The sequence below is a fragment of the Vombatus ursinus genome, unplaced genomic scaffold (genome assembly GCF_900497805.2).
Source record: "Vombatus ursinus unplaced genomic scaffold, bare-nosed wombat genome assembly UNPS02014818.1, whole genome shotgun sequence".
In the NCBI taxonomy this organism is placed as follows: Eukaryota; Metazoa; Chordata; class Mammalia; order Diprotodontia; family Vombatidae; genus Vombatus; species Vombatus ursinus.
In genome coordinates this window covers 58,819,485-58,844,732 of record NW_020954596.1, presented here as the reverse complement: position 1 = coordinate 58,844,732, position 25,248 = coordinate 58,819,485, and the positions used below count along the sequence as shown (strand labels likewise).

The window sequence follows — 25,248 nt, the reverse complement described above, 5'->3', positions numbered from 1 at the left end:
TGAGCAATGACTTTCATTTCCTAGAAATTCATATTTGTGTGTCATCTTTTAGGGGTCATATTACTAAAAGCTCTGATGATTCATCTTTTTTAGAGCTCTTTGGCCCTATGTGCCTCCCTTGATAGATGATTATAATCATCGGGTTCACTTGTTCACTTTGTTAACTTTTTAAACACACAAAAAGTTTTGTTTCTTTCATGAGACATGACTGGCTGTTCCTGCTTGTGCCTTTGTGACATTCAGAGCTGATTTTTGTTCTGCATGGAGACCACCTGGGAAGTTCTGCCTCCTGAGGTCACGGGCCAGCTGCTTCAGCCATTGTTGCACAGATCATTTAATAACTGTGTTTCATAGGTAGCTTTGCCTGCCGATTGGCTTCCAAGAATAATTAAGAGGTTAGATTTGATTTATGATCGCCTAAGTGGCTTGAGCCTTGCTTTCCTCTCCTGTTCCCTTGTGACATTTGACATCAGCCAGAAGGTTTTACTAATGGTGTTCATATTTAAATTCTAAGGTTGGGAGTTGGCCGAGAACTCAGAATTGATTTTTCCATTATTGGTTTGATTCTTCTAGATTTTAGAAGGATGAAAACTTTACTCTTGGATTAAATCCAGCAGACTAAGGACTAACCCTTAAAAGATAGAAAGAATGTTGATATTGTGGAAGGATTAAGTATCTGAATAAGCAGTTCCAGAGACTTAGGGTTTATCCATTAAATCCATCATTGCAAAACTCAGAATAGCCATTGGACTTCCTTATGATTTCACTGGCCAAAATCAATACTCTTCTTTTTTTTTTTTACTCCCTAGTATGGTAGCACATTCAAATACTTTCCTCCCAGAGAAAACACTTTGCTACAATAATCTATATTTTGAAGTGTTGTGTGTGAGGCAGTTTGGAGCAGTAGATAGAATGCTGGACATGGAGATAAGAAAACCTGAGTTCAAATCTTCTCTCAGACACTTCCTAACTATGTGATTCTGGGCAAGTTTCTTAGTCTAAAATTCAATTTCCTCACATGTGAAATTGTTATTACAAGAGCATCTTCCTCATAGAGTTATTGTGAGGATCAAATAAGTAAATATATGTTATGTTTTGCAAACCTTTAAGTACATTGTAAATATGAGCTATTATGATTACTACCTAATCCCAAATTTCTGGTACATTTGATAAAAATAAGGAGCTATGATTTTTAGTACTTGCTGCATTTAAAACAACAACATGATTTTCCATCCTAAGCATTGTAGTACCATGGCTATAAAAATCACAAGCATAACTTGCTGTCAACAGCATCATAGAAAGTAACACTATTTTCCTACATATTCACCCTCTTTGTAAGAAGCAAGAATTAGGCAAAAATAAAAAATTATCAGTTATTATATTTCCTCAGGTCATGTTTCTACAATTTTTTTTAGGTAACTTTTTTTGGTACTGGTCATTTCTTGATATGCCACTCCATACCATAGTACAAACCTCCTTGTAACAAAGAAAAACAATTATGCAAAGTGGAATGAAACAGTGACCAGATCTAACAGTATATGGAATGTTCTATGCCTCTAATCTTTCACCTCTCAACTAACTGGAAGGAAATATCTTTCATCATCTTCTTTCTGAGACAGCGATTGGTCTTGCATTTAATCAAATTTCAGTTACCTTTTAGTGTTTGGTTTTGTTGGTGTAATTGGATAATAATTTATCTAATTATCTCATGGTCTGCATTCTTTACTCTGTATTAGTTCTTTTTTTTTTTTTTTGGTGAGGCAGTCGGGGTTAAGTGACTTGCCCAAGGTCACACAGCTAGTATGTGTCAAGTGTTTGGTCTGAGAGTTTTGGTCTGGGGCCGGATTTGAACTCAGGTCTTCCTGACTTCAGGGCCGGTGCTCTATCCACTGTACCACCTAGCTGCCCCTCTGTATTAGTTCTTAAAGGCTTCTCAAGTTTTTCTGAAATTCTCATTCTAGTAATTTCTTATGGTATTCCTGTACCATAGTTTGTTCTGCTGTTATCCAGTCTATGGGCATTTACTTGTTACAGTCCTTTTTTTTTTTTTTGCTACCAAAGGAAATCCCATGGTGAATATGTTTGCATGTATGGGACCTTTCTTCTGGTTTTTACTCCTTTTGTGGCATATACTCAGTGATGGCATTAAGGGGTCAATGAGTGTGGATAGTGTGATAACTTTTCATAAGGAATTCCAAATTGTTTTTTCAGAATAGTTGGACAAATTCACAGCTTCTTTAACAATGCATAAGTACTATTGTCTTCCCACAGTTCCTCTGATACTTGCTATTATTATCTTTGCCAATTTGAATCTGAGATGAAACCTCAGAGTTCCTTTGATTTGTGTTTTTCTTACTAGTGACAGCATTTTTTTCATATGTTTATTAATTTATTATCTGGAAAACTGTTCATATTCTTTGTCTACTTATCTGTTTTAAGACTGGCTCTTATATCCCTATATCCTGCAAAGCAAAACATAAGTTACCAAAGCCTACAACATGAGAGTCATCCAAGATTCCTCAATACCCAATCAGTTGCCATGTCTTGTCAATTCCATCTTTTCTTTCCAATTCCATCTCCTCTTGTATCCATCCTATTCTCTTCAGAACTGTGGTCTAGGCTTTTATCCCCTCTTAAATGAACATTACAATAGCCTTCTCATTGATCTGCCTTTATCCAGTTCTTCCTGTTTTCCACTTCATCCATATAGTTGACAGAAAAACTAATATTCCTGAAGTGCTCAAGACTGACCACACCACTCTTTTCTCACCTCTTTTTTCTTGTTCATATGTTCATTTGCTTGAGTCTTACTCTTGCCTTTTTTTGTCCTCTGTCTGGCACCCCAAAGTGTGGGCAGAAGTTTCTTCCTCAAGGCCTCTGGAGGCCCCACACAAATTGAGCTTTCCTGAATATGCCTCTGAAATCTAGCTTAAGGATTCTGTATATTCAGAAGATCCTCTGAAGTTCCTTGTAACAAATATGCATAATCAAGCAAAACAAGTTCCCTCAATTACTGTATACAAAAACATATGTCTCATTCTGCATGTTAAATTCATCACTTCTTTGCCACTTAGTAAATCAAGTATTTATTAAGTGCTTACTACATGCTATGCACTGTGCTAATTGCTGAGAATTCAAATTCCAATCCAAAGAAAAAGCTATTCCTTTCCTCAAGAAGCTTACATTCTAATGGGAGAAAATAACACCAAAAACAGAAGCTGAAAAGGATGTGGGGAGGGGAAGAAAACAAATGAGGGAGGGCAAGGGAATGGTTGAGGAAGTTGAGTGTAACCTGGCAAGCAATAAGACATGGCTGACTTGGGTGACCTTCTTGAGTGGAAATTCTGGTAGGAGCTATCCAATCGAAGGAGAGGCTGCAAAGGTGGAGGGTTCAGGATGCAGAACTGAGCATGGAAAAGGAAACCAGAAGTGCAGCCTGGAGAAGTATGTATAGCATGTTTGTTTTCAAAATCTTGTAGCTATTTTAAAATTGTTCTCCTGGTTCTTCTCATTTCATTTTTCGTCAGCTTATAAAAGGAAAATGATACATGTTGGAGCGCCTGTGGAAAAGCAGATACACTGACCTGTGAAAGAGTTCAACCATCCTGGAAAGCAGTTGGTAATTGTACACAAAAGTTACCGAACAATGAATGCATCCCTTTGACCCAACTATTCTACTGCTAGGCCTAGACTTAAAGGAGATAAAAGAAAGAGCCAAAAGCCCTATATGTGCAAAAATATTTCTAGAAGCTCTTTTTGTGGTGGCGAAAAATTGGAAACTAAGTGGATGTCCATCACTTGAGGACTGGCCCAGAATTTCACTCCTTCCACTACATTCACTTTTCTGAGCTGTGATGTTTCAGAAGGCGTTATGGTATCATGGAAACAGCACAAGACTAGACTAGAAATCAGAAATTTCTGTTCTAGTCCATTGTTCTGCTTTTATTAATGGTATGGCCTGGGACAGTTCACTTAAACTAACCAAGACTTATTGCTTGTCAACTGTCAACCACACATAGGGCATCAGGGCACTGAGAGAGAGAGACAGAGACAGAGACAGAGGGAGTGTGAGAAAGATAAGAATTAGCATGGCAACATGTGCTAGACTAGTCAAACCACCACTTAGACCCTGATGGAGACAGCCCAGGATCCTGAACCCAAGAGTCTTGGGAATAGTATTTCTTCTAGCACAGTGCCCTCAGATAACATCTTGAGAAGCAACCATTGTTAAGATGTAGCCTGGCAGTTGTTTTTGCAGGTGCTATGGCCACAGCTACTGAAGACCCAGAAAAGAAAGTTCTTCACACCACAGTTTTTGCCAACGTCTAATGGTTCTGCATCAGACAATGATATGATCTTGTCAGTGGAAGGGGTATTAAGGAGGCCTTACTGTTGGCTCTACTGCTGTGCCCAGAGGTTCAAGGAACTTTTCCATCTGACCTGTAGCTAAAATCTTCCATCTTCCTTATTAGAATGTGAGCAGGGATGGTATCACTTTTCTGTTTCTATTCCCAGTGCTTTTCTCATAGTAATTACTTAATAAATGCTTCCATTCACTCATTTTTATCTGTAACATGAATAAATTAGTTGACCTCCAAAATTCTATGACACTACTTCTTAGTGGGCAGTGAAACCTTGCACAGCATTTATTTTGCTTCTGAATAATAATTAACTATTTTTTTTTTCTAAAAACAGTGTTTTTCCTCCATTCTCTGACCATTTTCATTCTAACTTTTGTTTCAATAGGAGCAGTTGGACACCATGGAGACAACTTAGTAGAGAAGATGATTTCGTTTCTTCCCAAACTTCCAGGCCACATGAATGATGTGATGGTTAATATGGTAGAGCTCACTGCGCTCCAGACAAAGGAAGAGAATTATACTATGATAGCACCTGGCTGCTTAGCCCAATCCAAGTAAGATGTGTATCTTTATTATTTTTCTTCCCAAAGGATTGTTTCTATGCGATGGGAACATGGAACAAAGCTGTTCTCTAGCTGACAAAATCTTAGTGGATAGCATTTAAAATAGTTTTCTCTAACTTTTTAATAACTATATCCCACAAACATTCAAATAAATCAAAGTGTAGAATTTCATAGAAGTACTATTTAGGTGTAATATAAGATTGTTCTCAAGAATACTTAAGGGAGTCGATCTATGACTCTCCATTTCTCAGACATGGAATTTCACATGGAGTGTAGGTTTTCTCAGTCTTTCTCTTATTATTCACAGCCCACATGGTTCTGGAACTGTGTCATAATTTTCTGTGTAAACGATACATTTTTCTTTTTTAACTTCTAAATATGCTCACTTACAGCCATGGAAAAAAGGCTACATACTTAGAGAATTCATGGTTTTTAAGAGGAAAATCTTATTCTTCCATCCTCTTTCCTCACAAATAAATTATGGCCAGAAATGATGTACATGTAGAAAGAGTCAAATTAACTTCTTGACCTTCTTCTTCATTGTAGAAGTATTATTTCTGAATTGAAAAAATATATTTAGACCTCTTCCTTTATGGTAATTCTTTATATTTTTAAACAAAATACTAAATTCTTCCTATTGTAATTTTATCTTTTAGTTACTGAAAACTTTATAACCTGGTAATCAATAATACCAAAGTAGTTGTCAGTTAACTTTGATCTACTAACATGTATAACTATTTTGTGGAAAGAGTTAGCTGCATTTGAGTGCCTGTCGTAGACATCTGACATCATGGGGAGGTATAAAAGAAGGGAAGAAACAGAATCGTAGACTTTGACAGCTGAAAGGGATTTTAGTGGATATCTAGTCAAACCATACCTGAAAGGAAACCCCACTGTGACATGCCCCAAAGTGGTCATCTAAGCCTCCAAGAATCTTTCAGAGGGATCCTTACCTTGAAAGAGTCTTTCCATCAATAGAAACATAGGTAAGTAATTATAGCTGTACAGAGAGTAGGCAGATCTTTATTGAGTGTCCACTGTGTACCTTATACTGGGCTTTATGCTTTGGAGGAATAGAAAAGAAGCATGACATGTTACAAATGCCTTCAAATGTCAGAGGAGCCCTGGATTTGGATTTAGAAGACTACGGTTCAAATCCCAGCCCAACTCCACCCCAGCTGTGTGCCTTTGGTCAAGTCACTCCTCTTGGTGAACATCCCATTTCCTCATTTTTAAAATTGAAGGAGATTGTCTAGATGATGCTTATGATCCCTGCCAAATACAGCATCCTATGATACTAGATTCTGGCCAGACATTGTGGAAGATGTAACTTTAATTATAACTTCACTTAAGGGTGAGGGAAATGGCAATCTGGGAAGGGATAGCGGGGCAGGGGAAAGGAACAGCATAAACAAAGACCGAGAAAGGTATAAGGATGAAGAAGGAAAGGGATCAGTTCCAGTGGAGCAGAGGATTCGTGTTCCACATTGGTGGGACAGAGAAAGTGGGGCCAGATTACCAAGGGCCTTTAAGTTGGTTCTTCTTGATCATATAGGCAGTGAGAGGCCATTGGGGGTTCTTGGTCAGGGGCATGACCTGAAGAAACTGGTGGTTTACGAAGAGAGAGACAGAATTTGACTATCCATGCTATTAGCGTGGAAAGAGACATAATACTGAATGATAGCTAATCTCTAGATCATTTCTAGATTCATTATCTTTGGAAGATAATAAAGAAAATACATTCAACTACTCTTACCATCTGTGTTGTCTGATTTTGTTCCCTTTCTTGCTTATCTCCAATGTAAGTGGCCTGAACAGTTTGTGGAGTAGTTGAATGATATGGTCTATAATTTTGATTTTATGTGAGAAATAATTTACAGCCACTTTTGATTTAAGTAGGGGATTAAATCAGTGTCTAAGGAGAAGGATTCTTACTTCTATAGTAGATTAGATTAATGCCACTGAAAATGGTCCAATTTAGAAGCTATTGGAATGGTTTGCAGGCCCAAAGGAGGTAGGGTTTCAGTTAAGTTTTTGTTCGTGGGAATGGAAAAGAAATAATAGATCTGAGAAATTTTACAAACAAAGAAGGAAAAGGATTTGGTGATACACTTGCTGAAGGGGGACACAGTTAGGAGTCAGAATCAAAGAGCTGGGAAGAATCTTAGAGATCATCTAGACCAGGGCTGCTGCTTCTTTTTTCTTTTTTTTGGCTAGGCAATGTGGTTAAGTGACTTGCCCAGGGTCACACAGCTAATAAGTGTCAAGTGTCTGAGGCTGGATTTGAACTCAGGTCCTCCTGACTCCAGAGTCAGAGTTCTATCTACTGCGCCACCTAGCTACCCCTAGACCAGGGCTTCTTAAACTTTTTCCACTTGTGACCGTTTCAGCACTTCTTAAATTGTGGATTGCTCACAGACCAACCTGAACAAATGAATGAATGAAAAATGCATTTATTAAGCATTTACTAAGTGCAAAGCGCTATGTTAAAGTTTGGGGATACTAATAGAAAAGTAAGGCAGTTTCTTTTGTCAAGGAGCTCACATTCCAAAGAGTGAGACAATACATATTGAAGGTTTAGGCTACAATGGAAAACCAGATAATAATGCCTCTTCTTTAATCTCAATTCCATGGACAAAATGCTATCATTTTCTGATGCTGAACCATTTAACAATGTGAAAGACTTTGGTGGTAAAGACTTTCTATTCTGAGACTTACAGCTGTGGCTTTAAGTCCTGCAGAAGCAGCTTCCAGGCTGTGTCTTGACAGGGGTTGCTTCTAAGGCTGATGTCAGAGGTAACCGGACTGGAAGCATTGCTGTTCTCAAGGCTTTTGGGTTCAGGGTCCTGAGTTGTGTCCATCAAGATCTGAGGGGCGATGATCAAGGTGTGGTGGTTGTGGTTTGGCTAACCTGGTATGGGTTGCCCCTGTTTCTCAGGGTCTCTTACTGCCTTAGCTAGGCTGACTTGACCATTCTGTGGGTGATAGTTGGTTGGCTTTTGGTAGAGAGATGGCTGGCCTCTTCTCCTAAGAAGTTGCTTTTCCAGATGCTTTAATATCTGGTGAAACAGGTGGAAAACAGGACTCCTAGTCTGGAAAGTGCTGCCATTCTTGGAACTGTTGTGCTTATCTTGTAACTAAACAGAAATCATTTCTATAACATCATGGCCAGTGGTCATCCTGGAGACCTCTGGTGACGGAGGAAGGCAACCTCATACTACTTTTTCATAGCATTATTCCTAGGAAGTATTTCCTTATATTGGGCCAATTTTTACTCTGAGTTTTGTCCCCTGGGGCCAGTCCAAATCAGCTTCTTCCTTCTTCCATGCGATACTTCTTCACTTTCTTGATACTAACTTATTAGATTCCCCCATTGGATCTTCTCTCCTAGCTAAAGATGCCCTTTGCCTTTAACTGGGAGTGACAGCTTCGTGTATTGGGTAGAATGCTAGGTTTGGAGTCAGAAACACCTAGATTCAAATTTTGCCTCTACTACTTACTGCCTGTGGGACCCTGGACAAGTTACTTAACTTCTGAGCCTTAGGTTACTCTTTGCAACTTACCAGTAGGTCTTAGATGGGCCTGCATTACTAGAAGAAATTGCCAAGCCAGGAATATCATACACTGAAAAAATCCCCAGTTTTTCACATATTTCACACTCGTGTTCTTCAGTTTATCCTTGCATGTTATGGATTTTAGTCTTCTCACCATCCTGGCCATTCTCCTTTGGATATGTTTCACTGTGGATTGTGGTGGCCAGAATCAGATATAATATTTCTGATGTAATCTGACTATCATAGCTGAATAAGTCAGAAGTGTCATCTCCCTTATGCTGGATACTATGCTTCTGTTAATGCACCCTGATTAGCAGCCTCATTAGGTTTTTTTTCCCCTTTTTTAGCTGTCATGTAACACTGTTGATGCATATTGAGCTTGGTATTGGCCAAGATGCCAGGTCTTTTCCACATCAATGACTCTTCTCCTGCTTGGCTCTTTCTGTATTTTTGGAATGCAGGTATACAATTTGCTTTGCCTATAGTAAACTGACTCCTTAGAGGCTGGTAGGGCCTCTCATACAATGGAAAAAGTATCCTAAGACTGAAGTGACCTTTAATAATAGTGGCATGAGCCTTCCTTGATCCGCTTTGCCTACGAAGAACTTCAAGGGAACATACCTGACTAATGAGATTCTTCTTCTCTGTCTCTGCTTTCTCCTCAACTGTTTTTTTTCCTTTTTCTTTTTTCTGGATTATAATGAAAAGTGTCTTATTTTCCATCAAAGAAGACCTAAGTTTCAAACCTTAAGGAATCCAAAGAGAGTGGCACCATTGTTGGTAATTACCACCATTGGTAATATGACTGTTAGGAAAGGGGTGATGAGTTAGGGGAGACAATAATTCCACTGCAAAAGAGATATTAAAACAAGTCACAGCTTTCTTTGCGTATACTTCTGAAAAAAAAAATCAGAAACCCTTTAATAAAATGGGATACAAAGAGAAGAAAATGCATTGAGATGAAAAACAGATGGACATTACTTCCGGAGAGCGATATGCTTGTCTATGAAAACAGCTTGACGAAGTAAAAGTCTCCAGTTGTGATATAAACACTGATAGGTTAAAATTGTCCCTGATGTAATCCTTGTAATAAATACTCTCTACTTTCTCTATGTAAAACAGTTTTTAAAAAAACCTCTAACTGGCCAACCTAAATGAACAGATAAGAATGAAAACACAATGGAACAATGAACTCGGTCTCTCCCTGTCCATCTGGATCTCTGGCTTATCTAGAATATTTGGAGCAAGCGCTGCAAGCATATTCCTCTGTCCCATGTGGACTCTTAGTCTGGGACTGGCCCTATTCCTGCCTCACCTCTGCTCACCATTCTTGATTAACCTTGGACCCTTCCTGACTCCATAGCTATGCTCCCTACTTCTGCCAATACTCCTATAGGCTGCTTTTCAATCCAATTAAGCTACTGCTGTTGCTTGTATAACACTAAGGACCACTTGCTCCATCCATCCCAAATCATTGAGCTGGCATGTCAACTGGTCCAGAGACAGTCAACAGGGTCGGAGAACTAACTGAGGCTCAAATGGAGTCATAGAAAGGGATCAGAGAGGCTGCCTAGCCCAACCTGTACCTCTACAGGAATTCTGCTGCAACATCTCTAAGAAGTAGGCAGCCAGCCTTTCTTTGAAGTCCTCCAAAGAAGGGTAACCCCTGCCTCCTGGAGGCAGCCCATTCCACTTTTGGATGGCGCTGCTTGTTAGGAAGTTTTTTCCTTACATTAAATCTGAATCTGCCTCTTTACAATGTCTGCTCATTGTTCTCAGGCCTTCCTGAAGAGTGCAAGGAGAACAAATTCAGTCCTTCCAGGGGATAGACCTTCAGGTATTTTAAAGCAGTTAGTATGTGTCTTTGCTTCCCTACTTCTCCCTGCTCTCCCCCCAGTCAGACTCAGGATAATAGAGAGTGTGTCCGGGAGATGGATTTGGAAGTAATAACAGTAATAATAATAGCCCATGATTATATGATGCTTTAAGGTTTAAGAAGCACTTTCCCCTCAAGGTTGGTAGTGCCAATATTATCCAGATTTGTTTATTTATTTGTTTTACTAGACTTGTAATTTCATTGGTTGGAAGAAGGTTCAAGGGAGAAACTTCCTCTACCAGTGCCCAGCAGCATCTTCTTTGCCACTTCAAGTCCTGGAGGGTTGTGTGGGGCACCGAGAGGGCTTTGTTCACAGTCACACAACCAATGTGTGTCAGAGGGGAGAACTGACCCTCCATCCTCCTAATTCCGTACCCAGCTCACCATCTATTACACTCTGCTGCCTCTCATTTCTATTTTAAACAGAAACTAAGCTCCATAAGTTAAGTGACTTGCCCACGGATTCCCAGTGACTTGCCCACGGATTACTAGCCACAATTCCAGATTTTCTTGGCTTCTGTTTCAGATTTCTTTCCACTACATCTCAGTTTGCATTCCAATTGTGATGAGGATGATAACTACAGCAAAGGACAATTATACTTACGGCTTATGTTTGCAACTATCTTATAAGCTTCTTTAGGTCGGAGACCGTATAATATTCCTTTTCTGTGCTCCTTATACTTAATACTTGTCATGGTGCTTCTGCACATTGTAGATGTTCAGGTACTACTTGGCCAAGTCACCTAACTTCTATCTGCCTTAGTTTCCTCAACTGTAAAATGAAGATAACAATACCACTTACCTCTCAGGGTTATTGTGAGGATCAAAGGAAGTGATGTTTGTAAAACTCTTGGCATACCGCCTGGCACATAGCAGACACTTAATTAATGTTCATTTCCTTCTTTTCTTCTCTGTAAGGAGGTGGATAGCACGTTTTATTATCAGCCCTTTGGTCATTTCATTGATCAGAGGTTTTAAGTCTTTCAAAGCTGTTTATGTTTACAATGTTGTTATTATATAAATTGTTCTCCTGGTTCTGCTCACATCATAATGCATCAGTTCATATAAATCTCCCCTGGTTTCTCAGAAACCATCCTGATAATTTGTTATGGAACAATAATATTCTATTATACAGCAGCGGTTAATTGAGAAATATACAATTTGATGACTGAGGAAAGTGTTAGTTGTTTTCCTTTGACAGAGAGATTAATTTTTACAGTATTACAGAAAATAAACCATGGCCTGAATTAATTCCTTTACTAAATAGGTCTTCTTAACCCAAAAGAATTACTGTTCACAGTAATCTGTTTACTTCAAGTTCATTGGTATTTAAAATTTTATAAAACCTCAACTATTAATATAAATAGTACCCTCTTTTTTGAAAAGTGATTTTTCTTGATTTAGGTTCAGAAATGCTGATTTGATTCAACTACAAATAACAGTCTTTGGTTTTGTCTTGTTAAGATGTGTCTTTAAACATATAAATATTTACTCATTTTGTGGCAAGTGGAGACTGTTTTCCCTTAAATGCTTTAGGATAGAATCTCCAATCTCCACTGGTGCATTTCAGTGTAGTAGGAGAACAATGCTCTGGTTGGTATTAGTCCCATAGTACTGGAGCTGTTTCAATCCCTTTAATTACCTCTTTGCTCCGTCCCTGAAAAAATATCACTGCATTGTTCTTGTCAAATAAACGCTGCATCTTACTTGGGAGAAAGACCTGTACCTCCACCCTTCACAGATTGCTATATTTTTTGAGATATAGCTCTCCAGAAGAAACATCTGGGCTCAGTTATGGATTAAGCAAACAGAATTAATGAATAATTTATGGCTGGCATGGTAAAGTAAAGCAGGGTTCTTTTCTTAAAGCTGAGGAAAAATGAACCACTTGAAAGATTTAAATGAAAATTTTACATGCCAGATGTTGCTTAAGTTCTATATCTTGATAAAAGATTGAAAAGTTTAAAAGATTTTTTTTTCAAAAAAATTCTTTTTCACTAGTCTACAGAAATTTAGAGAAAAAGAATTGAAAGCTAGTCATTCTGGTTGTGTAATTGCTTACACATTGCTGCCCTGTCACGGATCTCTGCTTGGCAAGGAATATTGAAGGGAGCCATAGAATCTTTTTCTCATTTAAAGATTTGAAATGGCTTATAGTGTCTATGTTGTGAAGGGCCTGAGCTGGATCAGTATGGTATGAGTACACATAATTTAAGTGGAAACAATTATTTATTCAAACAAAGCTTGGAACTCTCTGGAGTTCCCTAAAGAAGCAAAGTGGATACTGGAAGTGGCTCAGTCCCCTTGTATGCTGCTTCCAAGATTTTATCATTCGGCTTTTGTCATTACTTTTTAAAGGCTAATACCAAGTCCAGATTTTATGAGTGTTTGTCACTGATAAGTTCAAGTCAAGGAAGTGTAGTGTTTCTAAACCAGAGTGTTGAGGCATACCTGTGTATCACACAGACCCTAATGTAGGTAGGTTTCAGGAAACCAGACTTTGCTTGTATTTTTGATGGTTACAGCTCCTTTCATGGACCACCTGCTCTTCCTTTTTTTTGCTGCAGTGTCTTATAGCCAATATGCCCTTTCCCTATTACCATGTGTATCATGCTGGAATATGGGTGGTAGAAAAAGTTGTTTGGGTAGGAGTCAGGACCAGTAGAGATCTGGGGATGTGTCAGACTATAGAATCAATGACCTTGGTTTTGGGGAGGGGGTCAGTCCCCTAGTAGGACTAGATGTCAAAAACAATCCAAAGGTCTAGAGGCTCTTGAGGAGGTTCATTCAGGGGTCAGGGAGCCTTTGGTTTAATCTAGTCCAAGAAGCGACCAGAGAATAAGATAACGTTGAGGATAATAATACCTTTCACATGTATGGCATTGTATAGTTTTTATACATTATCTCATTTGAGCCTGAAAACCATTAGGTGAAACAAACAGGTTAATCATTATTTTACCACTTGTCAAATTGGGGTAATTGAGGCTTAGAAAAGTTAAGTGAGTTGCTCAAGGTTACCAAGTTACTAAATAGCAGAGACAGGATCTGAAAGGACTTGGGACTTTTGATGTTTGTTTCAGTGTTCAGATGTTTTTTTTTTCAGTATATGATAGAACTTAGTGGTCCTAAATACACACACAAAGGTTCCTCTCCTGAAGGAGAGGAGTGTTACATTCTCCTGGAGGGTTCCAACATTTAAACAAGTCAGAATATGTACAATCATTTGAAGAGAAGAAAGAGAAAACTTAACAAGTACTCCAATCTGATCAGGAAAGCATTGCCATAGGAAATGACACATGAGCTAACTCTTGACCATTTGACTCAATGAAGCCAAATAGCCAGTATCACTCTGTTCTGTCTTCTTCATCTTCACTACCACCACTATCATCGTCTCCTCCTCTTTCTTCATTTTCTTCTTCCTCCTCTCTTCGTCTTCTTCTTCCTTCCTCTCCTCTCCTCCTTGTTCTCCTCCTCTGCTTCCTTCTTTCTTCCATTTTCTCTTCCTCTGTGTAATCCTTTAGAGAAAGGCTATCCCATCATCCTGTGCCTTTTCAACGAGGGTACTTACTCCCTAATAATTTTCCCATGCCAGTGCATCTCTAACCCCCTCCCAGCTTCTTCCACGTACTCTGCAGTGAATTTAAAATGAACAAATATGCTTTGAAAAGAAGAGTTGGGAATGGGAGGTATGAGCTTACACAGACAGGGAACCCCCTTCTGGGGTACTGAATTGAATAAAGCAAAAGAAATTACATGAATTTGTACATACTTTTTTTAAACAGCATTTTCCCTTTTTAGCTATGTTCTCTGCAGTGCATTTTCAATTCCCCTCTTACAAAATATTTTATTTTCTTAATCATATGTATTTCAGCAGGTTGATTTATATTTTGATAGCTTTTTGGATTCAGTTTATTTTTCTTTCGCATTCTTGGAAGGTTTTACTTTTCTCCTGTGTATATAGTTTGGAACAGTGTGGTATTTTGATAGAATACAACTCAAACATTGAACATATATTTTAAAATGAGACATATATTTTAAAACCATTTTAATAACATTTAACTAGCCATTAGCTACTTTAAAATACTTGCTTTTCTTATGAAAATGTTTGGAACAGTGAAAACATTTAATGTTTAGAATTTTTGCTCATAGGAATTCAACTGATAGTATCATCTAAGGTTCTTTGACATTTTTACATAGATTAGAATAATTAAATCACCTAAAGTTGTATTTGTAAAAATTAGCCGTTCAAAACATTGCAGTCTCATTGCATCACTATAATAATTATAGGTGACATTTATATAGTGCTTTAAGGTTTGCAAAACACTCACGTTATTTCCTGTGATCTTTACCACAATGAAGAAGAAACTGAGACTCAGACTTGCCCAAGGTCATGGAGCTCTAGCTCCAGAGCTTCAGAGGTAGTGTTTCATGGTAATGGGGTATAAGAGTAGATTCTGCCATACACACACACAGACTCCTAGAAATATTGTCTGTGGAGGCAAAGTCTAGGAAAAGCTTTCCTCTTCATTATTGTTTGAAATGGTAATGATTAGGTTCTTTGATTTGTAATACCATTTGCATTTGTTAGGCATATTCATTTAAGAGAATACTGTTTGTGAAATTGAGGTGGAGAAGGTCTATAAACAATAAATTGAAATCTATTTGTTAAACAAAAACTGCACTTGATGTCTGTAGTCAACTAAAGCCAGCTGAAGAGGCTTTACCTCCTAACTGCCAGCGTAACTTGTGGGATAATCCCTTCATTAGTTGGATGCCACCAGTTTCGTATCCTTATTGTTAGAGAATACCCACCTTAAGAGCACAATTGAAAATGGAAGAAGAGAGAGAAAAATGCTGATAAGACCAAATCTGGATAATATGGAGGACATTGGCTATAATGTAGAAATAAGAATGACAATAGTGAAGCTGCACGTGGGAAAAAATAACTGGTAAAAAGGTCAAGAATGATACTTGGTGTTTCACATGTTTATAATCAATAGAGCATAGGCAATGGAGAGCTTGTAATTTTTGGCACAAGGAGGTAAGTACTCCTTCATAAGACTTGGTAGTAGCAAATCACAGCAAACCACCCTTTTATAGAACTGGAAAGAAAACAGTGGTTTTCGGTGAGCTAGGTAGGGCATTTGTTATTAGCCCCATTTTACAGCTGGGGAAATTTAGGCTTAGGGAAGTTGTGACTTGCCTAGGGATGCAGAGCTACTGAATGGCAAACCCTAGACTTAGACCCAGGTCTTCTGATCCCAAGTTCATTTTTCTTTCTATTATACCCAACTAGTTGTACTATGCCAAAATGGAACTTGGTGGTGAGTGATTAGGTGCAGGTTAAGGGTGAAGCAAACAAATTACCATAGACTGCCTGGCTAGATAGAAGAAATGGATAAGGAGTTCCTGACACAGATCATGAAACTGGCAGAGATATATAATATGGTAGTTATGTGGGACTTTGGGTATCCAGACATTTATTAGAAGTTTCATTTTATTAAAAGCAGACCATCTAATAAAACCTTGAGCTGCCTTGCTAAAATTTTCCTCTTCCACGAGGTCAAACAAGTGAGGAGGGGAACTTAATTCTGACCAGCAAGGAGGAGCTGACAGGTAGTAAAAGTGGGGGGAAATGAGGAGAAAATGACTATCATTTAGGGTTTGTGAAAAACAAGGAGGGAAATAGTATGCATTAATGTGTTCTCTAGGTTTTAGGAAAGTCGACTTTTATAAGCTCAAGAAAACAGATAGTTGGGATCCACTGATTGAGAGAAGAAGACTAAAGAAGAATGAGAGGGCCTCAAAAATTAAATTCTGAGGATTGGAACCAATTTTCCCAATAATGAAGAAAAGGGGAGCCACCTACGGAGATAAAGGGATAATGATTTCAGATTTTAAAAGGACAGGGGCAAAAAATGGAAGCAAGATTACATAATCAAAGACAAGACTGGCTTGGCTATGGAATAATATCAGAACAGCTAAAGTTCATAATGAAGTGTGACTTCTGAAAAACGCTACTGACAACAAAAAGAAAAGTTTGGGCTGTGCTTGAGGCAAGAAGACAAGCAGGGAGGGGATCTGTGGAACTCAGTTCAGGTGTGCCTTTCTTACTTCTATTGAAGCTTTTAGACCTTTGTGAATATCCAGGCAAAAATCTTCTGACTTTGGGAAGCAGTGTGTGGTGCTTCCCATTGAGGGAGAGGCATCTATTTGTGACAAGACAGTAGGTTTTATCAGTGACTTCCCTTCCTCACCTATTCCATGAGAATGAATAAATGCCATTTTAACTTTTTTTTTGTAATTAGAAAACTGATTTTTGTGATGTGAATCAGAAGTATATTGTTTATATATATGTACATATACATATATACACATATATATTTTTTTGGTGAGGCAGTTGGGGTTAAGTGACATGCTCAAGGTCACACAGCTGGTAGGTGTCACGTGTCTGAGGCTGGATTTGAACTCAGGTCCTCCTGACTCCAGGGCCGGTGCTCTATCCACTGTGCCACCTAGCTGCCGCCTTATTGTTTATATTTTCTGTAGCTAAGAAGGTAATACCATCTACTTGCTATTGTAGCATTGTCGTCTCAAACTACCGCTAACCTTGGAACCCTTTTGGGGGCCGGAGGAAAAGGCGTGAGTGGTCTGAGGCAGCTCCAACCCACTACTCTGCAGTTCTGTGGCAGACCTTCCCTTTTGTGTAGAAGTCTTCCTTCACTTCCAAGAGGTAGAATATACTTAGTCCATAAACTATGGTTGCCAGGCAGATAAATTTCCATTTCTTGATCTAGGGCTAAAACTATCTTGCCCCACACCTATCCAGCTGCAGCTGGATGATACTATCATGACGCACGCCACTGTGAAAGAATGCTTTCCCAGACTTATTTCTCAAATGGGACAAAATGTCTGCCACTGACATTTTGTGTTTCCTTCATCACCACTTCATGACATTTTCCCTGACTTTTGGTATAGACCTGGCATCCCTGGCTTTGAACCTTCTGGCCTCAGGCTCAGTTCACAACATCTTGTGTAAGCCCTTTAAATCATTTCCCTTTGGGAGCTTCTGGCTTTGACCTTGACCCAGCTTTTTCTTTAGCTGCTTAAATATTGGTTTGGTCCTTTTGCTCTTGGCCTTAGTTCCGTGTTCCAGTGTAGGGCAGTGGAAAGATTGTTGGTCTTAGAACTAGGAGAACTTAGGTATAGTTTCTTCTTCACCTCCCTGTGCCTTACCTTCAGCATCTGTAAAACGAGACTACTAATCCTTGCATACGATACTCATAGGGTTGTTGTGATGAAAGCTCTTTTGCTATTAGGATTGAGTCATTATGCAGATGCTTATAATTGTTGTCATTGTTCCTGCCTAACCCACAGAACCTTTGTGACTTTCTGACTTTGATTTTCCCCAAGCTTTCAGTTTACCTTATGTGCATCTTAGTTTGAATAGTATTCTCTCCTCTCACCATACATCATTTTCTTTGGCCTTTCTATTACCCACAGTCTTTCCAGCACCATTATATGCCCACTTGCTCTTCCTTCTCAGCAGGGGTAGGAGCCTCACAGAAAGAAAACATTAATGAGAAGAAGAATGGGAAGACAAAGAAGAGGAGGGAGGCAAAGAGGAGGAGGAGGAAGATGAAGACAGAGACAAGAAGATGAAAATGGAAAGGAGGAGATGGAGCTTCAATGTTTTTTGGCTGGGTCTAAAGCTCCATTACCTTCTCAACTTCCTGTTATAGGACCCAGTGCCCATATCTACTTGAAGAATCCAGGTGGCAGTAACTTCATGCCTGTGGGATTTGGTGAAAGTCATGTCACCTCTCTAAGCCTCAATTTTGTCACCCGTAGAAGAAAGAATTGTGTTAATTGGCTTCTATCATCCCCAACAGCTCTGACTCCAGAATTCTGTGTCATTATTGTTATCAGAAAAATACAAATACTACATTTAAAAAAGAGACCTGTTGATATTGTAGCTGAGTGTTTGTAGTAGTGATTGCCAAGAGTAAATTGTGTTCCTCCTTCCCCTTTCAGCTGACAGGTTCTAGTGAATGTTAGTGTCACAGAAAATGAATAAGCATAAACAGATGTGGAGGGGACAGTACATGAATCAGTTTTCTTTAAACCAGTATAATGCACATTTAAATTTCACTGTTGACATTTTCCTGTGTCATTTAAAAGATGTTTTAACATTACCCCTAACTTGTTTTCTTAGAGATATCATAAATAAACCTGAGCATCTTGTCAAAAATACTGATCATATTATATTGAGTTCTAGAGGCAATATAATCTAATCTCTTTACTTTATGTTTTATTTTATAAATGAGGAAACTGAGACACTGTAAAGTTAAGTGTCTTGCATAAATCCACACAAGTAGAAGTGGCAGAGCCCAGGTTTGAACCCAGATCCTTGGACTTCAAATTCAGTGGGGTAATAGATAGTTCAATGGAGTTGGAGGCAGGAAACTGGGTTCACATTCTTTTTCAGACAATTGCAGGCTTTGTGGGCAAGTTATTTAACCTCTCTGAGATTCAATTTCCTTATCTGTAAAATGGGAGTAGTAATAGTACCCATGTGGAAGATGGATTAGAATTTTTTGTCTTGAGAGGACAGAGCCAGGAGCAATGGGTTGAGGTTGCAAAGAGGTAGGTTGAGGCTCAATGTCAGAAAAAACTTCCTCACCATTAGAAAGAGTTGTCCCAAAGTGGAATGAAGCACCTCATTTGGATGTATCTGGACTCTTGGGAGCTTGACTACCCACATTCTCCTACGATTCTTCCTCCTTGGAGGCCTTCAGGCAGAGGCTGGTTGACTACTTGTCCTGTAATGTTATAATAGAAATTACTTTTGGTTATGGATTGGATTAGGTCCTAGCTAAGGCCTCTTCTCACTCACAGATTCTGTGATGATGTATTAAAGCGCTTGGTCAGCCTTAAAGTGCTGTATAAATTTGTGCTATTATTATTTCCACTACATCACTGTTAGATAATGAATTTCTGGGGTTACCATTGAGCATAAAGTAGGCTGGTACGTTGTCTTAGGACAATAATGTGTATGTTTTTGTATTTTTAAAAGACCAAACGTTAGTCTTCCTATCAGGATGATTTTTTTTTCCTCAGTGGGATTTATCTACCATATTTTGCCCTGTGTTTTACACTGAGTAATATCATCTTACAGAACTAATCCAACCACCATTTGTACAATTGCGGGAATTTTTTAGTGTTTAGTTTTTATTCTGTGTTAGTGGGGGTGGGGTGGGAAAAAGGATTTTAGAGAACTGAGCCACATTTGGTTTTGCCCAACACCAGTGTTTAATATTACTCTTCTGTTATTGGTCAGGGAGTATCTAAAATTCTCTAAGGGTATTTCATAATCTATAGCTTGGCTCTATGAATAAATTTAGTATGCTGTTTGTTTTAAGGACTCCCATGCTTCCAAAATGTCAGGCTCCACACTTTGGGAATGCGTTAAGCACAGCTTTTTAAAAGCATATGCATTATCTAAGCAGAACAATATGAACATTTTAAATTTAAAGAACAGTTTGCAACAATATAGAATATGATTCTTAGCCAAGAACAAGGGCTGGGCATTTGTAGCTTCTTGTTGTACAAAGCTGAGCTTTGTACCAGTGTATCCTTAGAATTTTCCTTTTTCTGATGTTGATTATATACATTGTTGATTAATGGGCCCTTTCATTTGATACTTTGATGAATCTTTGATTTCATTAGTATGGGTATTCTTTCCACTGATGGATCCCAGTCTGTCCATGTGTAAATCATTCCTCGTAATTCTTATTCATATCTTTTCATAAATCCTTTAAAAATATTTCTCTCATTTTTGTTGCTACCTTTTGTTTTTATATTTGTTTCTGAATACTATATGTCCTTTCCTACTCCCTTACCCAAAAGCCATCCCCTTATAACAAAGATTAAAAAAAGAGAGAGAGAGAGAGAGAGGGGAAAAAAAAGCAATTCAGCGAAACTGATACTTTGAGCATATCTAACAGTTCTATAAATCCTTTATGGAAGAGCCACACAATGTACTGGAGACCTCTATTTCATTTTTCATTATCTCAGGGGTACCTGTGTAGCACTTGCACTTCCCATCTGTTGCCTCCATTCTCACTAAGTGACTGAAGTTTCCTTTCCACTTACACTTGTCCTCCATGATATGTCTTATATTAACTGCTCCTTGGTGTACAAATCATTGTTGATAAACTTCCATCTGCCCATGTATCTTTCCATTGCCCTTTGAATTGCTTGTAATAAAAAAAAGTTTTTGGTACCTTTCTAAAAATATCATCATTTCTAGATATATCCCCTCCTGTCCCAGGAATTATATTCTCCCCTGTAACAAAGAAAATCAACTAACTTGTAATTTTGATTCTCCTAAGCTTGTGGTAGTCCATGACTAATAGCCATCACCAGAAGGATATTAATGTCAAATAGAGGGATTTTTATGACAATGAATGGCTTGGAGTCATTGAAATGGCGTCCCAATTTGCTAAATGCAATCTTTCCAGTCTGTTCCTACTCCTCAATTCTGGGTCTTTATCATTGTCAATATTTAGTGTTTATCTAAGATGAAGATTCCCATTTCTCTGTTGGAAATACTATGGATCAAATTTTGTCCTGTAAAACAACTGTTTAGAGTAAAAATCTTGATATAACATGGTTTCTGTATGATTGTGTCAATTTTTTCTCTGTACCAGCTTAGTAACAGGGGTTCTACTTTATTTGATTATGTGTATTGGGGCTTTTGTATATTTTTTGATTAATTAGAGAGAATAAACATTGTATCCTTTATTCAGCTAACATGTAACTCCCATTTACCAAATGGAAAGTCTCTATGATTTTCAAAACTTTTGAAAACTAGTGAGATAATGAAGATTGTCATGGTCATGGATTGTGAACAGCACCTGGTTGCCCTTAATAGGATTTACTCATCACACAATAGCAGTGAAGAAAATCAATCAACAAGTATTTACTAAGTTCTTACTGTGTCCCAGCCACTGTACTAAATGCTATAAAGAAAGGCAAAAATAGTCCCTTCAAGGAACTCACATTCTTTTTAAAAAAAATTTATCTATTAAGTAACACAATCTAATGAGTGAGACAATTGTACCTTCATAGGTACATACAAGGTACAGAGAGTGGAAGGCACTTGAGGTTGAAAATATCTCTTCTGTAAGATGTGGAGGAAGAGAATTTGGAGGATGTCAAACAAAGTAATGCTTCTAAATTTACAAAATGCATCATAGTAACACGTTTACACATGACATCACTGTATAGCAGGTTTCTTTTCAAAAAGAGAGAGAACTCATAAAAGTTTAAATGATCTGTTTCTTTGTTTACCAGAATTTGGAGAGTTGGATTTTTTTTTTCATTAGTTTTCCATTTTTATAAGTTGTTATCAGACTAAAATATTTTGTTAGTTTTTAAGATCTTATTTCCTTTCTTTTTAATAGACTTTTGAATTCAAATGTGTCTGTAGTATGAGTTATTTTAGACTCATAGAATTCCAGAGATGGAAGGGACCTTTAATGGTCTTCTGGTCCAACACACATCTCATAAATGAATTCCCTCTACAGCAGCTTCAACAAATGATTATCCATTTTCTGGTTGAATTTGTTTTACATTGACTTCTTAGAACTTTACTCCTGAGCCCAGCACTGATGTTTTATTTGACTTCCCAGGATTTGTGTGATATTTCCTTCTTCCAATATCCCTGAACTGTCATGGTTCTACTTCTCTATTTCAAAATGATATATATTTTTCTCACTGCTTGTGGAATCTGTGCTTGTACTAAATGTGTGAGGAAAGTTTTAGCTGCTTACAAAAATCATAAAATGCAGCAAACAGGTACCTCATTTTTCTTTACCCATTTTGCCATTGATCCAACAGAAACTTGCATGTATTATAAGGGATGGAAGTATAGACTCCACTTTGCATAGGCTGAATGCTATATTTTGGTCTCCTCTCCCTATTATCTTTCCTATTCTTCCCTTTCGACCTTCTGCTTTTCTGATTATTTAGGATCTGATTAAATAGTTCTTGATTTATTTACATATTTGGCTCATTGCAAACTCCAAAATGCTGGTGACTACCAAGGGTGGGACAAATTCCAAGAATGTGTTATGGGTGTTATGCTTACAATTATTACCATGTGTTTCTAGTAGAAAAGCCATAATCTATCCTCTTTAGTACCCTTACTACTGATCATATTTTCATTCTCTTCCAAATCTTCCAGGTTTATGTTATGTAACTTTAAATGGGGTGAAGGAAGGCAATTGTCAGGAGACAATTTTAGGAGGAACTTAACACTATCTAAAGCAGTGGGTAGTTACATGTATCTTTTGCACTTGTCATGAGCCAAAAGCCAATTCACTCACCCTATACATTTGTTTTACTTCAGCTGAAGCATAATAGATTCTGCTCCAGCCCTTTATTTTAACTCTGTGTGTTTTTCTGTTTCAAATGTGTTTCTTGTAACAGCATACTGTTGGACTTTGGTTTCTAATCCATTCTGCTATACTCTTCTGTTTTACGGGTGAATTCATCGCATTCACATTCACAGTTATGATTGCTAATTTTATGTTTCCCTCTATCTTGTTCTCTTATACTTTTCCTTCTCATTTTCCCTGTCCTCCCTTCAAGCATCTGTTTTGCTTCTGACCACTTCCTTACTTAATCTACCCTCTTTTCCTCTTATTCCCTTCATCTTTTCCTTACCTTTTTTCCTCTTACTTCCTTATTGGGTAAGATAAGTTTCTGTACCCACCTGTCTGTGTATGTGTATTCTTCCCTCCTTTAACTAGTTTAGATGAGAGCGAGATCTAAGCTTCACCTACTTCCTTCCACTTGCCCCTCTTTTATATAAAATCTTCCTTGCCCATGAGATATTTTAAGAGATACTATGAGATAACTTCCCCAGTTCTTTGTCTCCCTTCTTCCCCCACCACATCTTCCTGTGCATTCCTCTTTTCAACCCTTGTATTCTTTCTTTGAGATCATTCAGAGATAATAGAATCACACTTAGATTTTCTGTCTAATTAAATTTGCTCTGATATACCCATGGTGATAAAGTCTTAAAGGATTATCTGTATCATTTCCCCACATAAGAATATGAACAATTTAGCCTTAGCTTCTATTATGATTTCTCACTAACGTTTCATTTTTATGCTTCTCTTGATTCTTGTATTTAAATATCAATTTTCTACTCAACTCTGGTTTTTTCGTCAGAAATGTTTGAAAGTCTTCTTTGTCATTTTTCCCCCTGAAGAATTATATTCAGTGTTGTTGGGTAGGTTATTCTTGGTTGAAATCCTAGATCAAAGGAATATTCTGGAATATCATATTTTAAATTTTCTGTTCCTTTATTGTTGGGTCTTCTAAATATTGTGTGATCTTGATTTTGACTCTGCAGTTCTTGAATTCTTTCTTTTGGGCTGATTGAAATATTTTTCCTTGGTCTGAGAGCTCTGAATTTTGTTATAATATTCCTAGTAGTTCTCATTTTGAGGTTTTTTTCAGGAGATGACTAATAGATTCTTTCAATTTCTACTTTGCCCTTTGGTTCTAAGATACCTGGGTTATTTTCTTTAAAGCTTTCTTGAAATATGACGTTTAGGCTCTGTGTGTGTATGTGTGTGTGTGTGTGTTTGTGTGGCTTTCAGGTATCTGAATGATTCTTAAATTATTTCTTCTCGATCTGTTTTTCAGGTCAGTTTTTTTTCCTATGAGATATTTCTCATTTTCTTCCATTTTTTTTTTAGTCTTTTGACTTTGTTTTATTATTTCTTGATGTCTCATGAATCATTAGATTCCATTTGGCCGATTATGATTTTCAAGGAGTTATTTTCTTTAGTAAAGTTTTGTATCTTTTATACTAAGTTGTTAATTCTCTTTGCATTTCTTTCTTTGATAGCTGGCACTGTATACTTCTATAGCTTCATAATGAAATTATATCTAGATAATTTTTCAAGGATAAATTCACTAACCTGAAATGAAATACTAGCAAGGCTATTAAGGGATGCTTATAACTATATAAAATAATATAAATAAAATAAATAAATTAGATGTTAGCAAAAATAGTTGCAAATTAAATGTTGATAAGGAAAGATTATCATCTCAGTTTCCTCAGTATAAGTGCAGATCAGTTTCTCCAGAAAAATATTTACTAGCTAAAATGGTAAGAAGGTGGGGGCAGAGCCAAGATGGTGTAGTAAAAGCAGTGACTTGCTTGAGCTTTCCCTCAAACCCCTCCAAATACCTGTAAAAAATGACTCTAGACAAATTCCAGAGCAGTAGAACCCATAAGTGAAACAAATTTCCAGCCCAAGACAACCTGGATGGTTGAAAGGAAAGGTCTGTTGCGCCAGGCTGGGAGAGGAGCAAAGTTCAGCGTGGGCTGTGCAGGCAAAGACGGGGGGCCCCAGTGAACCTGGAGCAGGGCCCAGGGGACTGAATCACTGGCAGCTGTGGTGGTTTCCAGACTTCTCAACCCACAAACATCAAAGACAACTTAGAAAGTCAGTAGGAAAGGTCTCTTGGACCTGGGTGAGAGTAAAGGACTGTCTGGCCCCAGTCCTGGTGCAACCCTGGGGTGGCAGCAGCAGTGGCAGCTGCTTCTGGAGCTCTTGGCCTACAGACAGTGGGGGGATCAAGTAGCTGATCAGAGGGGGACTGCAGGGATTTCTTTGCTGGCATTGAGGCAGGATTCTCTTGCTTTGCCCATGCTTGGATCTGGGTTGTAGTCCTAGGTGGCAGTCCTGGGACAAGGAGGAGTGCTGGCAAGGTGAAGCTTGTGGTGGTGGTGGAGAGGGAATCCTTCTCACAGTTCCAAGGCAGAAAAGAGTGCTTGTGATCATTCATAGACCAGAGCACACAACAGG

The 25,248-nt window shown here is 38.1% G+C and overlaps 1 protein-coding gene across 2 annotated transcripts in view; it reads left to right on the top strand.

Annotated features, from left to right (window-relative positions):
* The window catches only part of SCFD2 (sec1 family domain containing 2), a 414,713-nt gene that overhangs the window by 5,471 nt on the left and 383,994 nt on the right, over positions 1–25,248 (top strand). For both annotated transcript variants that reach the window (XM_027836564.1, XM_027836563.1), the window contains exon 2: positions 4,747–4,915. In XM_027836564.1, coding sequence (XP_027692365.1) covers positions 4,747–4,915 — 169 coding nt within the window. The remainder of the gene's footprint in view (positions 1–4,746; positions 4,916–25,248) is intronic.